The sequence below is a fragment of the Cydia strobilella genome, chromosome Z, assembly GCF_947568885.1.
Source record: "Cydia strobilella chromosome Z, ilCydStro3.1, whole genome shotgun sequence".
Lineage (NCBI taxonomy): Eukaryota > Metazoa > Arthropoda > Insecta > Lepidoptera > Tortricidae > Cydia > Cydia strobilella.
The window spans coordinates 1,436,896-1,450,269 of NC_086068.1; the positions used below are offsets into that span (position 1 = coordinate 1,436,896).

Here is a 13,374-nt window from a genome sequence, read left to right on the forward strand (position 1 = left end):
GGCTGGTGAATTCTTTGTTAGCACTGCGGCAGGCGGTGTGTCAAACGATTTTAATACTGTTTCTATGTTATCTTTCCGTCGGATAATAAATGCAAATTTTAAATATCAAAAGAACTTTTAAAAACACCATAAGTCTCGGTAGTAATTCAAACAGTAAAACTACTAAACATAATTCGAAAACAATAAAATCAAAGTGTATTTCCCATTTGTTCCTATGATACATGAGGCGCGGACATATAGGAATGATTTATATGAAGCGCCTATTTACATATGTCCCCGGCGGGGAGAAATAGGAATACACCATATCGAGCCATTACTCATCGTGCCTTTCAAAACATGTAATTCTATAGGTATTTGTTACTATAGTCAATATATTCTTTATTCAAATAGGCCTAGTTTAGTTTAGGTACAGTCAACCATTTGAAGAGTTTCGCTACCAACCATCCGATCAGATCAGCTGAATTGTACCTGATGATTTAGTTATCACATTGAAAGCAATACGGGTACCAAGACTATGCGGCAGTCAATTTGTAAGATGTTATTGCATAAAAATAGGTATAAATTAGACAAGAAAGAAATTATTATTATTTACCTCTATCTATACGTAACGCCTATACGGTACCCAGACTACATTTTTATTCCAGGAATATTATTTGGAATAAAAAATCATGATTAAATTTATTTGAATAAGTTGTTCCCATTCAATTTTGTCACATACGCATTAGTCCCGACCAAAATTATTTGAATAATTTTGACGGAAATAAAATCAGGATTTATTCTTACGAATTCTTATTCAAATAATGATTTTATTCTTGAATGCCCAACACCGAGGCCCGGCGGCCCGGGTTCGATCGATTCGATGTTGCCAATTTAGCAGTAAGCGAAAAGTTGCTAAACTTGGGACGCGAATGTATGGATAATAAGTTCTGTATAACTGAATTTTTTTACTATTCTCTTTTTGCTAACCATTTGCTGACTGTATTTTATGCTTGCATTTAATTTGGTGCAAAAGAGTTCCACTTTATTTCTCAATGGTACTTACTAAATTATTGCATAGGTATTGTTTTGATACGATACGATACGATGGCACGATTTTAATAAGTTACTTACAAGCGAAGTTAGCTAACTTTGCCGATGTTACTTTTGACAGCTTTTGTTTGAAAGGGACTTCCACTTGTATTACAAGCTCCAAGCTTTTGAGAAACGGGCCCACGAACAGAGCAAAAAGGAGTGTCATTTTAAAAGGCGTATTTTTTTTGAAATTTGACAATAATGATATCATCGCCACACTTCTGTCATTGCAATTACCATGCAGCGTCAGCTTGATCTGACTCTAAAGGGGCCCACTGACTATCAGTCCGCCGGACGATATCGGCCTGTCAGTTAGAACAAAAATTTGACAGTTCCGAACAACAGACAGGCCGATATCGTCCGGCGGACTGATAGTCAGTGGGCCCCTTAATAATTATTATTGTAAAACTAACTGTATTAGTTAAGTTAAATTAAGTATTTAAGTTTCTTGTGCGCTCTAAACAACATCTAATATACTGTTGTGTATTTATCTTGTCATGTGAATTGTACAATTCTTAATCGCACTTAAACTATCGTGAGACATATTTCAAAATATTTATCAGTACGGTTTTTACTCACTATTATTTTTATTCGCTTTTGGCGACATGTTTCGGATTCTTTGGGAATCCATCCTCAGGCACGAGTGTCCGCGGCGGTTGTACGTCGTGCACTGCCCGCGCCGCCCACACTGCCCGCGGACACTCGTGCCTGAGGATGGATTCCCAAAGAATCCGAAACATGTCGCCAAAAGCGACTAAAAATAATAGTGAGTAAGAACCGTACTGATAAATATTTTGTACAATTCTTATGAGAATAAATGATCTTAAACCTTATCTCTGAAAACTTGTCAAAAACCTGTTAAAGGTACAGTAAATATAAGTTACTTTATGGTTTACTAAAAAGGTTAGTGGCAGAACATTGCAGTAATATCCCCTATTGCAATTATCTAATACGTCTGTAACACCATCAATACGCACCCGCGTCGTATGTATTTAAGTTAGGCCAGGCACGAAAAGCCTATCCCTATTCGTAGCCCCCCAGCCAAAATATCCGGACCCCGACTGCCAGAACAATTATGAATAATCAGAGATCCCATATTGTTTCCATTGAACGTACTGGAACTTAGCTATTAATTGATACACTGGACCTCTGATATACACAGTCGGCGTCGCGCAATATCAACCTTCCTGCATTCCGTTAAGGTACAAGATGGCGGCGGTCAAAAGGTAACAAAGACGTACGGCCTTTTAATTTTGGATGACAAGGCCGGCAGGATTTCTAAATCGAAATCTGAACAGGGGGTGAGTTAAAATCTGTGTGCCTAAAGGCAAAGTGGAGTGAAAAGGGTAGCCAATCAAACCACTCCGGTGGCAAATGCACTAGTCCCAAAACGAACTATTAGTCAATACAATCTAATTTCGAAAGCCCCTTCTCATAAAGTATTTTTATTAAAAGACATTGTCAACCTGCATATCGTAGGTACGGATTTTTGGATGGAGGCAAATATTTATTTTCATTTGTATCTGTTAGGGATACCTATTATTGGCTTCATGATTGTATCCTCTCATTTTCACCTCAGTTGAATAATAATATATATTTAAGATAAAGATCGAATTTAAACTGTTGTGAGACATACTAATATTAAATCATTTTACGGTTTAGACTCACTTATTTTAGTCACTCGCGCGACATGTTTCGGAGAGCCTAGGTCTCCTTTCTCAAGCACTAATAGTGCGAGCAGCGTTCACGACGACCGTGTGTTGCGTAGTGCGTACTGCCACTGCCGCGCGCCGCGTCACTCGCGCCGTGACAACCGGTTGGGGGAGGTCTTGCGCTATCGTTGTAGGCGGGCACAGTGGTGTGTTTGGGTTTGGGTCACCTAACACTTGTAGCGCCACACAGCACGAACTCACTGCTTACTGCACACTTAGTGCTTGAGAAAGGAGACCTAGGCTCTCCGAAACATGTCGCGCGAGTGACTAAAACAAGCGAGTCTAAACCGTAAAATGATTTAATAAGATAAAGATGGGCAAAGTTACAATATTTGGAGTAGTAAAATTACGCTAGCTCAGTGGTTCCCAAAGTTGACTGGGCTCCGACCCACATAACAAAAACTGCCAAATTCGGGGCCCACCTCTTGAGCTTCTTAAAGCATTACAATAGTGGATTGTGTCACAAGGGAGCAAAATGACATATTTACGGCGAGAGCGTACAATTGAATCCTAAATGAAGCGAAGGATTCTATAATAGAATCCCGAGAGTAGCGAGGGATTCTAAAGTAGAATACTGAGCGTAGTGAGGGATTCAAGTGTGTTACGCCCAAGATGGAAATAGTTTTGCTACCATGTGACACATATTGCTTTTCACATCACCTATGAGGTAATTATAATGTTTAAAAATATTATTTAGGCTAAAAAAATAATGCGCAAAAAATGTATAAATAGTGTCCTAGGTCCTAGAACAGAAAAGTGTTACTTTGATCCCTCCTAGCAGGGAAGAAAAGTGCCACTTTGACCCCTCCTAACAGGGAAGAAAAAACCCTTTTTCGAATTGGTGATGTGAAAAAGCTTCTAATAAAATAAAAAAATTAAAGTAGTAAGTATGGATTCTTTGTTGAAATTTATATAAACAATAGTTTTAGTCCCAAAACTCAGCTACCTTCTACTAGAAATTCACCACGTTATTATACCAACCCTAAGACAAATCACTACATAGTATAAAACCAAGTCGCTTCCTGCTGTCTGTATGTATGTCTGTCCCTATGTATGCTTAGATCTTTAAAACTACGCAACGGATTTTGATGCGATTTTTTTAATAGATAGCGTGATTCAAGAGGAAGGTTTATATGTATAATTTGTAAAGGTGTTGCGTAAATTAGTTGAACTACCCGTGCGCAGCCGGGGCGGGTCGTTAGTATTAGATAAAACAAACATCTTGAGCGGGAAACATTGTAGGTACATATATGTGGTATTTTCTATAAAAAGGGACCTTATTGTCGATGGCGCTTACGCCATTACAAACGATGCTCCGATATAAATACAATGCCGCGCGACGCTGTGCGGCGTAAGCGCCATCGACAATAAGGTCCCTTTTCATAGAAAATGCCCCATATGATGATTCATGGTCAAATCACATTTATTAAAAAACACCAAATATACAAAAGCAATAGCCGACGAAAGAATCACATTGTTGTGCCAAAAATAAAAACCGGCCAAGTGCGAGTCGGACTCGCGCACCGAGGGTTCCGTACTTTTTAGTATTTGTTGTTATAGCGGCAACAGAAATACATCATCTGTGAAAATTTCAACTGTCTAGCTATCACGGTTCATGAGATACAGCCTGGTGACAGACAGACAGACGGACAGCGGAGTCTTAGTAATAGGGTCCCGTTTTTACCCTTTGGGTACGGAACCCTAAAAAGCGCTCAAGGTAACCGAACGATAACTTATGCAGGAGTATAGTTATATAATAAATTACCCGATACTATAAAAAACGCACGCACTTTCAATATATTTAAAAATACCTTAAAACACCATATCCTAAATAACGAAAGCATTCTGAGTTATAACACTTATAACTGACCTATTGTTCCACTATGTACAGTCGAAGGCAAAAATATCGATTCAGACAAATGGCTCAAAAATATGTGAACACGACTTTATTGTCACATATGTGCCATTTTCAACCAAAAGGGTACTTATTGTCGCTTGTCAGTAAGGCGCTATTTCCATATAGCTTCAATTAGAAATCAACCTTATCGACAACCGACAATGTGGTACCTTTTGGTTGATAACGTCATAAATTAGATTTTTTACTGGAGCAGCCTGTATGTGTTAGTAGCTCCTGAGGTCATAAATAGTATGACACCTTTGACCTTTTTGATTATCTTTTTTATTTAAGACACTAATAAGATTTTGACTTTTGACAAATGTCATCATCGCCGCATATATCAACCGACAATGTGGTACCCATGGAGACTGTATAAAGGAGCCAAATCTCTATGTATGAAAAGTGTCCATCAAAAAACAGTAATTAGGCGGCGCCACCATACACCGAAATACTACCAAAAACAACCTACGTAATTTGGTCGGGTTATTTGTTGCCTTATATGGTTCATGTTATACTCATGTCCCAGAGCCTAACTAGCGCCACCGGAAAGATTAGGAACTATTATTTAAAGCTTAACGCGGTCACTTTTACAACAATTCTGCCATAAGAGATTGCGATCCTTTCTATACCATCCATAGTGGTACCTTTTGGTTGAAAACGTCACATATTTTTGAAACTTTGGGAATGTATATATATTTATGCCCTTGACAGTACACCTTGTTTGTGCAACCAAAACTCGCTGGGGCAGATTCACTTAGCTTAATCCTGGCACGGCCTTTACGCCCTCTAGCCAACACAGAGTGCGCCGAATTGGTTTATGGCTAACCTAATTATGTGCCAACGTTCGTCAACTGAACGTATGTTGAGTACGAGACCCCATGAAAAATCCACACCTTCGCTTTTGCATAGATAGTATAGGTAGGTACTGTCGCGCCGACGATGATAAATAAAACGCGTAATACTATAGCTATATACAGTATAAAGGGTGGTCAAAAAATATGTGCATTCCCGTTGCCAAGGAGGTTTTGGGATTATACTGAGCAACTTTTATTATGGGACCATGCACGAAATCGCGAATAAATATTTTTAGGGTTCTGTACCCAAAGGGTAAAAACGGGACCCCAATTCTGATTTCGACAAAACGATATTTTTGGAAGGATCTACGTTTTCCAATTCCCAAAAGCGCTTGATATTATTGTCTAATGAAAGACTCGACACGAGAAAGCACCTCTCCGTATCACCTTCTGAACCCTTATGACAACGAGAACGAGAAGTGTTAACGTTTATAGGGCACACACCCATCACCAACCAGCCGAAAACAGTGCGGACAGCTATGGGCTCATCTGCGTTGCCCTCAGGGACCGGACAACCCTTTCCGCGATAAAACCCTTTCAATGGGCGACACTTAAACACGGCTAACACATTGAAAGACTTTCCCTTTTGAACTGCAAGCCCATTCATACCCTTACCTTTGACTAACCCTTACCGAAAAGCTAACCAAAAATAAGGCTAGCTCTTAATAAGGGTTACCCTTATCTTTAAGCGCTTTTTATAAAGGTTTCCCTTTGCGTGAAAGAGACAGGATTAGTATATATCTACGGTAGTGTATGAAAAGGAAAGAAAATACGTGCCTAGTCAAAGAACGCCGCCGTCGCCGCCGATTCGAAGTAATGTGTGCTTTATGAACAAGGTAGACGACTTAAATTAGCACGCTTATATGCTAAAAGGGAAGCCCTTTATAAGGCTAACCCTTATAAGCAATATGCAAGGTGTTGGTGATATGATATGATAAGGGTTTTGTAAGGGTATTTGGGCTACCGATTGCTCAAATGTGGTAGCTTTATATAAGGGTTTTTAAAACCAAAACAAAGGGTTTCGTCTGGCAAAGGGTATGGTGAGTTAAGCCTTATGCAATACCCTTATAAAACCCCGATAAGGGATAGCGGGCCGGTCCCTGGTTGCCCTTGACAACGCCAGATTGTAGTGCAGAAGCGAAAAGATTGACGTTAACCAACATGTCTAGGTCCAGATTTGTGAAAAGACGGATCAGCGAGATCTAAATCCTTCAGATGCCTCCAAGAAGACAAATTCAGTGGTTCTGGTGGCATATCAGGGCAGATCTGGGGAAGCACGAACGCTTCAAACGAAAATTTGCATGAGGAGTCCCCATTCGAAGGGACTATCTCACAATCGACAATTCCAAATGTGTCAGTCAACGATAGACCAACACCGTTCACTGACGGTGAATTATTTCTAATTGGTATTCCAAGTTTTTTAGCGCACTTCACTGTTACAAAGTTACAAGCCGAGGCATTGTCCATCGATACAAAATTATTAAATTTCTTTTTTATCAGCACGATAGCTGTCGAGAACAAACTTGGTGCATTTGCATTATGCACAGCCAATGCCACTTGGGTCGGCGGAGTTGATGGTTCAACCTCCTTATCCTTTTCGAAATGCATTAATGTATGGTGTCTGAGCTTACAAATGCCACAAGTCACCGACGATTTACAATTTTTAACTGAGTGGGATGGCCTACAACAAAGTATGCAAAGTCTCCTCTCCTTAACTTGAGCGAACCTTTCCATTGGCCGCAGCTCCTAAAATTTAGTACAGTTATCCAATCTGTGTCCCGGTGCGGAACACATGACACAGTTGTTTACATTAGACACTGGCGGCACAAGGAGAGAAGGCTTAGCCTTATTCGACACTGGCTTACTATACACTGGTTTACTAGACAATGTTAACGGCTTACCACAGCTGTTTTCTAACGCCCGGCTCCGCTTTTCAATTAACATTAATTTTTCAAAACTAGGAATTTCTGTGTTCGACTCCAGTTGCAATTCAAATGCTTCCTTAGTACTAACATCTAATTTTGACCAAAGTGTATGGAACAACATAAAGTTTGTATCAGGCAATTGATACTTTGGCGGGTTGTGGTCTCACACAAGCTTTATCCCTAAAATGGCGCTGGGCTGGCCACATATCACGCTATACTGACAAAAGGTGGACCATAGAAACAACAAAATGGAGAGGACCACCAGGAGGGCTGCGGGCTGGCCGGCCGCAGCAGCGTTGGGCTGATGACCTATCCCAGGCTGTGGGAAAGCAATGGATGGCAATAGCTTCAAACAGAAGCAAATGGATTGAGTTGGAGGAGGCCTTCACCCAAAGAGGGGTTCACCACTAAGCAAATTAAAATAGATTCAACCTACAAATGTAACCTAAACTTAGTGTGAATAAACGGCTTTTTTATTTATTTTTTTAATTGATACTTTGATAGAATTTCTAAGTTTTCCTTAAATGTTCGACATATTCTAACTAACTCCAATGCAGTCTTGGACTTTGCTGCCTTACAGTTTAATATCCTTTCATAGAATATACCCGCAATGACCCTTTTCTTCTCAAAATATGTTTTTAGTGTGATATATGGCAATGAAATAATTTTCATCACATAATGGGTAATTTTTAATTAAGTCAAAAGCATGGCCGGTTACACTCGACATGTTGATAAGAATATAAGTATGTCAACTCGTTTTATTTCTAGAAAGGCATTAGCAGCAAACGATTTATACAATATTATACTACATGAAAACAACGTCGCTTTTGCACTAAATATCAAACAATAAATACATTATAAAACAAAAAACTTAGATATAATAATTCATAAATAGTCACGCAAAACAGTTCGGCTGGTTCTTAATTGATGCAAAATATTCCGTACATGCCTAGCGTTAAGCCTCTTTAATTGTAGTTGAACCGATTTAGTTGACATTAGTTTGAGTCCCGGAGAAGGACATAGGATAGTTTTTATCCCGAATATCATCCCTTAAGAGGTTGAAAAGCGGAGTGGAATTGAGATAATTCATGAATTATCTGATAATTTGTGTGAATATGCTCAAATTGAATGGTTGGTATTACATTTTAGTTGCTGTTACTAAGTCCACGCAGACAAGTCGCGGTCAAAAGCTTTATATAATTACTAGCTTTTGCCCGCGACTTCATCTGCATAGAGTTAGTAATTTGGGTAGCTTATTTTTTATCCAATCTGCTTTTTATCGATTTCCCATACAAACTTCCACCCCCCTTTTCACCCCCTTAAAGGATGATAAATAAATAAATAAATAAAAAAGCCTTTTATTTCTGGGATGAAACTTAATCTAAATTTTTCTAAATGTCTAATATCTAATGATCACTCCAGAACCCTCCTAAGAGGTATAGGCCTCTTCCAGAATCTGCCATTTTCTTCGGTCTTGGGCCTCCCATATCCAGTTGGCCCCCACTGTTTTAATTATGTCGTCCGACCATCGTGCCAATGGCCGTCTTCTCTTCCTCTTTCCGTCTGGACCTTTCCAGGCCGTTGTGTGAAAAGTCCACCTCTCGTCTTGGAGTCTGGCAACATGGCCAGCCCATCTCCATTTTTGTTTCTGGGCCTGGCTTAGTGCATCTATAAGCTTAGTTTTTTCTCGGATTATGGAATGTCTGATCTTGTAAATTTTTCTTATTTTAAGTATACTCCGTTCCATGCCCCTTTGGCATGAAACTATGGTCCTTTTGGCCTTTGAAGTGAATTTCCATGTTTGGCATGCATAGATCATTGTTGGGAGTATGCACATATCCATTACCTTCTTCTTAAGCTTGATAGGTAGGTCGCTTTTTAGGGTTTCTTTTAGACTCCAGTACTTATTCCAGGTGTTTTTAGTTCTTCTCTCAATTTCCTGTTCGTTTGCATTTGGGTTGAAGCTTACTTGTTTTCCCAGGTATATGTATTGGTCGACATACTCTATATTTTCATTTTTTATAGTTATCTGATTTTTGTTGCTATTTGACATAACTTTAGTTTTGCTATAATTCATTTCAAGTCCAACTTTTTTGCTCTCTATGTTCAATGTGTTCATCATATATTCTAAGTCTTTACTACTTCTTGCAAACAGGGCCAGATCATCCGCAAATCTTAGATGTGTCAGGTTTTTTCCTCCAATATTTATGCCAAGTGATTTCCAATCTAGCTGTCTGAAAACTGATTCTAGCACGGCTATAAAAATTTTTGGGGATAGTGGGTCTCCCTGCCTTACCCCTCTCTTAATGGGAAATGATGGGCCAATTTTGTCAAGTTGTATTTTGCTGGTACTATTCATGTAAATCTTTTTAATTACTGCTATGTAGGTGTTGTGAACTTGTTGGTTTTCTAGTGTTTCCCAAATGGCTGAATGTAGTATGGTGTCAAAAGCCTTCTTGTAATCAATATAGGCTATATAAAGTGGTGTGTTGAATTCTTGGTGTTTTTCTATGATTTGTTCCAACGAGTGTATGTGGTCTACTGTTGAAAAACCCCGTCTGAAGCCCGCTTGTTCAAGTGGTTGGTGTCTATCTAGGATGGTGCTTATTCTTTTTTCTATAACTGATGAAAAGAGTTTGTATAGGATGGGCATTAAACTTATCGGTCTATAATTGTTAACATCGTTAGGATTCCCTTTTTTGTAAAGCAGTATTATGTTTGATTCTGACCATTGACTTGGAATCTCTATAGTTTTCAATATAAGGTTAAATAGGAATGTCAGTGGAGTACACAGGAGAGACTCTGCGGCTTTTATGGCTTCGTTGCTCAGGTTGTCTGGGCCTGGGCTTTTGTCAAGTTTCAGAAGTTGGATGGCCTTTGATACTTCGTTCTTCGTGATATTTTCTAATTCATCTTGTTGTTGTATGTTGTTGTTTTGCAGAGTTGTATGATCTTGGCTTGTACTTATATTTGTGTTCTCATATTCTTTTGTGTTATATAAATCTTTGTAGAATGCTGTGGCTACGTCCAAGACTTCTTTGCGGTTATGAGCTGTTGTTTGCTGGTTTGCTAAACTTTTAATCCAGGTTTTGTGTGTTTGTAATTGTTTATAAGCCTTTTTTAAGCTGCTTGTTTGGGTGAGATGCTTTTCTAGTATTCTAAGTTTATAGTTCTTGTAGTCGTTTTTGATACATTTATTTGTTATTTTGTATAACGCCCTAAGCTCGTTTTTCATGGACCGTGATTTTGGTTTCGTTTTTTGTAATTGCTGTCTGCGGGACAACAGTGCTTTTGTTCGTTCTGACAGAGCCAGGTTTTCTTGAGATTCCTGACTTGGTCGTTCAATTTGTTGTATGCTGGAGTATATTGCGTTTGTTAGGCTATCATAGTATGTTTGTACAGTGTTGTTTCCTTTGTGGTCTGGGGCAAGAAGGTCCGGTATGTATTTAGAAAGGTTCAATTTGTATTTCTCTATATTCTCTGTTTTACATAGTGTTGATTTGATGTTTATTTTGCTGTTGAACTGGGATCTGCTCTTTCTAGTAGAATGAATGTTGATAGTAGACCTGACCATCTTGTGGTCCGATGGGTAGTTTATGTTTAGGACTTCAACATTTTGGAACATTTTTGGTTGGTTTGTTAATATGTAGTCTATCTCGTTCTTTATTTTTCCATTTGGTGAGCACCAGGTCCATTTGCGATTTGGTCTTTTTTTGAAGTATGTATTCATAATTGACAGTTGATTCTCAAATGCAAATTCCACCAGTTTCTCACCTCTTGCATCTCAAAGGATGATAATTGGGATAAAAACTACCCTATGTCCTTCCCCGGGACTCAAACTATCTCAATACCAAATTTCAACTAAATCGCTTTAGCGATTTAAGCATGAAGAGGTAACTGACAGACATGACACACTTTCGCATTTATAATATTAGTATGGATATTAATTATTAAATGGAATGGAATTTTGTTAAGTAAATTTCAAACTATTTTTAAACACTGTTAATTCCAATACAATTTGCCTGCTCATTTTTTTTCTTTTAATAATACAGTCAGCAACAGAAGTTCTTGAAGCGACATATTGTTAAGAGAATACGAGTGTGTCAAGGTAATTTTGAACACCTCGCCCGCTCAGAAACTTCTGCTGCTGACAGTAAATTGTGATTCAAGGGTGATAAACAGATAAAATAGGTCCCAACAGCAGTTGACTCTTTTTACAAGCTTTTATTTAACTTGCAATGTACCTATGTAAGTATGTATGTAACTGTTTGTACAGGTCATATCTTGCAAGTTAAATTTGACCAACTTCCCGACTTCCTATGAAGCTGAAAATTTGCATACATATGTAAATCTGGTGACAATGCAATATTATAAGAGTTTTGAATGATTCACGGTTAGTTTCACTAAACTCACCCCCCGCCCTGCTATCTTCAGTCACCCGTGAACTGCGTCAAAATACCGGGAGCTCACAAACAATACAAAAGGTAATCACGTCTATATCCCGGTCAATATAAGTTTGATGCAATATTATAATACCATCAAGCTGATCTGATGATGGAGACAGGAGGTGGCCATAGGAACTCTGTGATAAAACAACGCAACCTATTGTATTGTATTGTAGTTCGGGCGATTTTCCGCAACTCGACGACTGGCGCCTATTTTGCGTGCAACGCAACCTAACAAACAATGAAATTAAATCGCGGTAGACCGGTTGGTGTAATTAAATAAATTCAACCGAATTGTGTTTGGAGTTTTTAGAATTGTCTCCAATGTATTCGTTGCTCGTAAAGAAAATAATATAATAAAAGCCATTATAAAACGTAATAAAACTTACTTAGAACGTAAAATGCTCTAATGCAGAGACGTATTTTCTGCACACCTTTTAGAACAATTACCCTCTTTCAGAGCATGATAAATAAAAAGAACTTATTTTTATTGTGAATTTACTGAATTGGTGGCGTGTAAGTTACATAGAGGGAAAAGATCGATAATAATAAAGTCACGCGTTTTGACCCCACAGGATTCACAGGAATCCTATACTAACATCAACGTAGCAGGTACAATACGGTCATAATTACACTTAAAACATTATAACACGTGCATTTTTCCAGTACGAAGCTGCATCTACAAAAACAACAGCTTCAATCATATTTGTTATGATGAAAAACAAATAAAAATCAAATGAATAAAGTAAATTACTTACTGCTTCATGCTGCGGATTAGAGAGATCTTAGTATATCTGCGGATTGTTCGACGGGTTCGACCAGTAACCACGAGGTAGATGTAGCAAATGTTGTTGTTGTTGTATACTGAATCAACTGAATACAAAAGTGGTGTAGCCAGTGTTACCAGCCCGTATCCCCAGTTTCGGACGATGTGTCAAGTCAAAGTCAATATAATCTTTATTCAAATAGGCCTAGCAACAAGCACTTTTAAATTGTCAAGTTTTAAATATTACCTTAATCTAAATATCAGAGCAATTTATTGATGCAGTTATTATTATTCTTAAAAACATTGAATTATTATATATATGTCAAACTTAATAATATCACAAAAGGATCGTCAAACACCAAAATTGTATAAAAAATACTAGTCTAGAAACTTTCTAGAATAAAAATCTAAATGTGTAATCTAAAAAGGGACGGTTTTTATCACAATGGGACGAAAACAAAGATGGAACATTTTTATCATAATTTGTGTACCTGCGATCAATGCAAATGGTCAAAACTATCAATGTTAGTGCGTTGTTAGTACATCAGGCTTCTTCAAAACAGGCAAATTATCGATGTATAGACAAATACATAGGCACATGCTACTTAGGTACTCGATATGTACCGTCGATGGATGGTATTTCGGTAAATCGTCCTATTTGGAACGATCTGGCAACACTGGGTGTAGCCGTGAGCCGGCTTCCG

The 13,374-nt window shown here is 38.3% G+C and overlaps 1 protein-coding gene across 1 annotated transcript in view; it reads right to left on the reverse strand.

The window, feature by feature from the left end:
- The window catches only part of LOC134755052 (uncharacterized), a 113,070-nt gene extending 100,308 nt beyond the window's left edge, over positions 1–12,762 (reverse strand). The window contains exon 1 of the mRNA XM_063691530.1: positions 12,663–12,762. Coding sequence (XP_063547600.1) covers positions 12,663–12,670 — 8 coding nt within the window. The 5' untranslated portion in view covers positions 12,671–12,762. The remainder of the gene's footprint in view (positions 1–12,662) is intronic.
- Between the last annotated feature and the right edge of the window lie 612 nt (positions 12,763–13,374).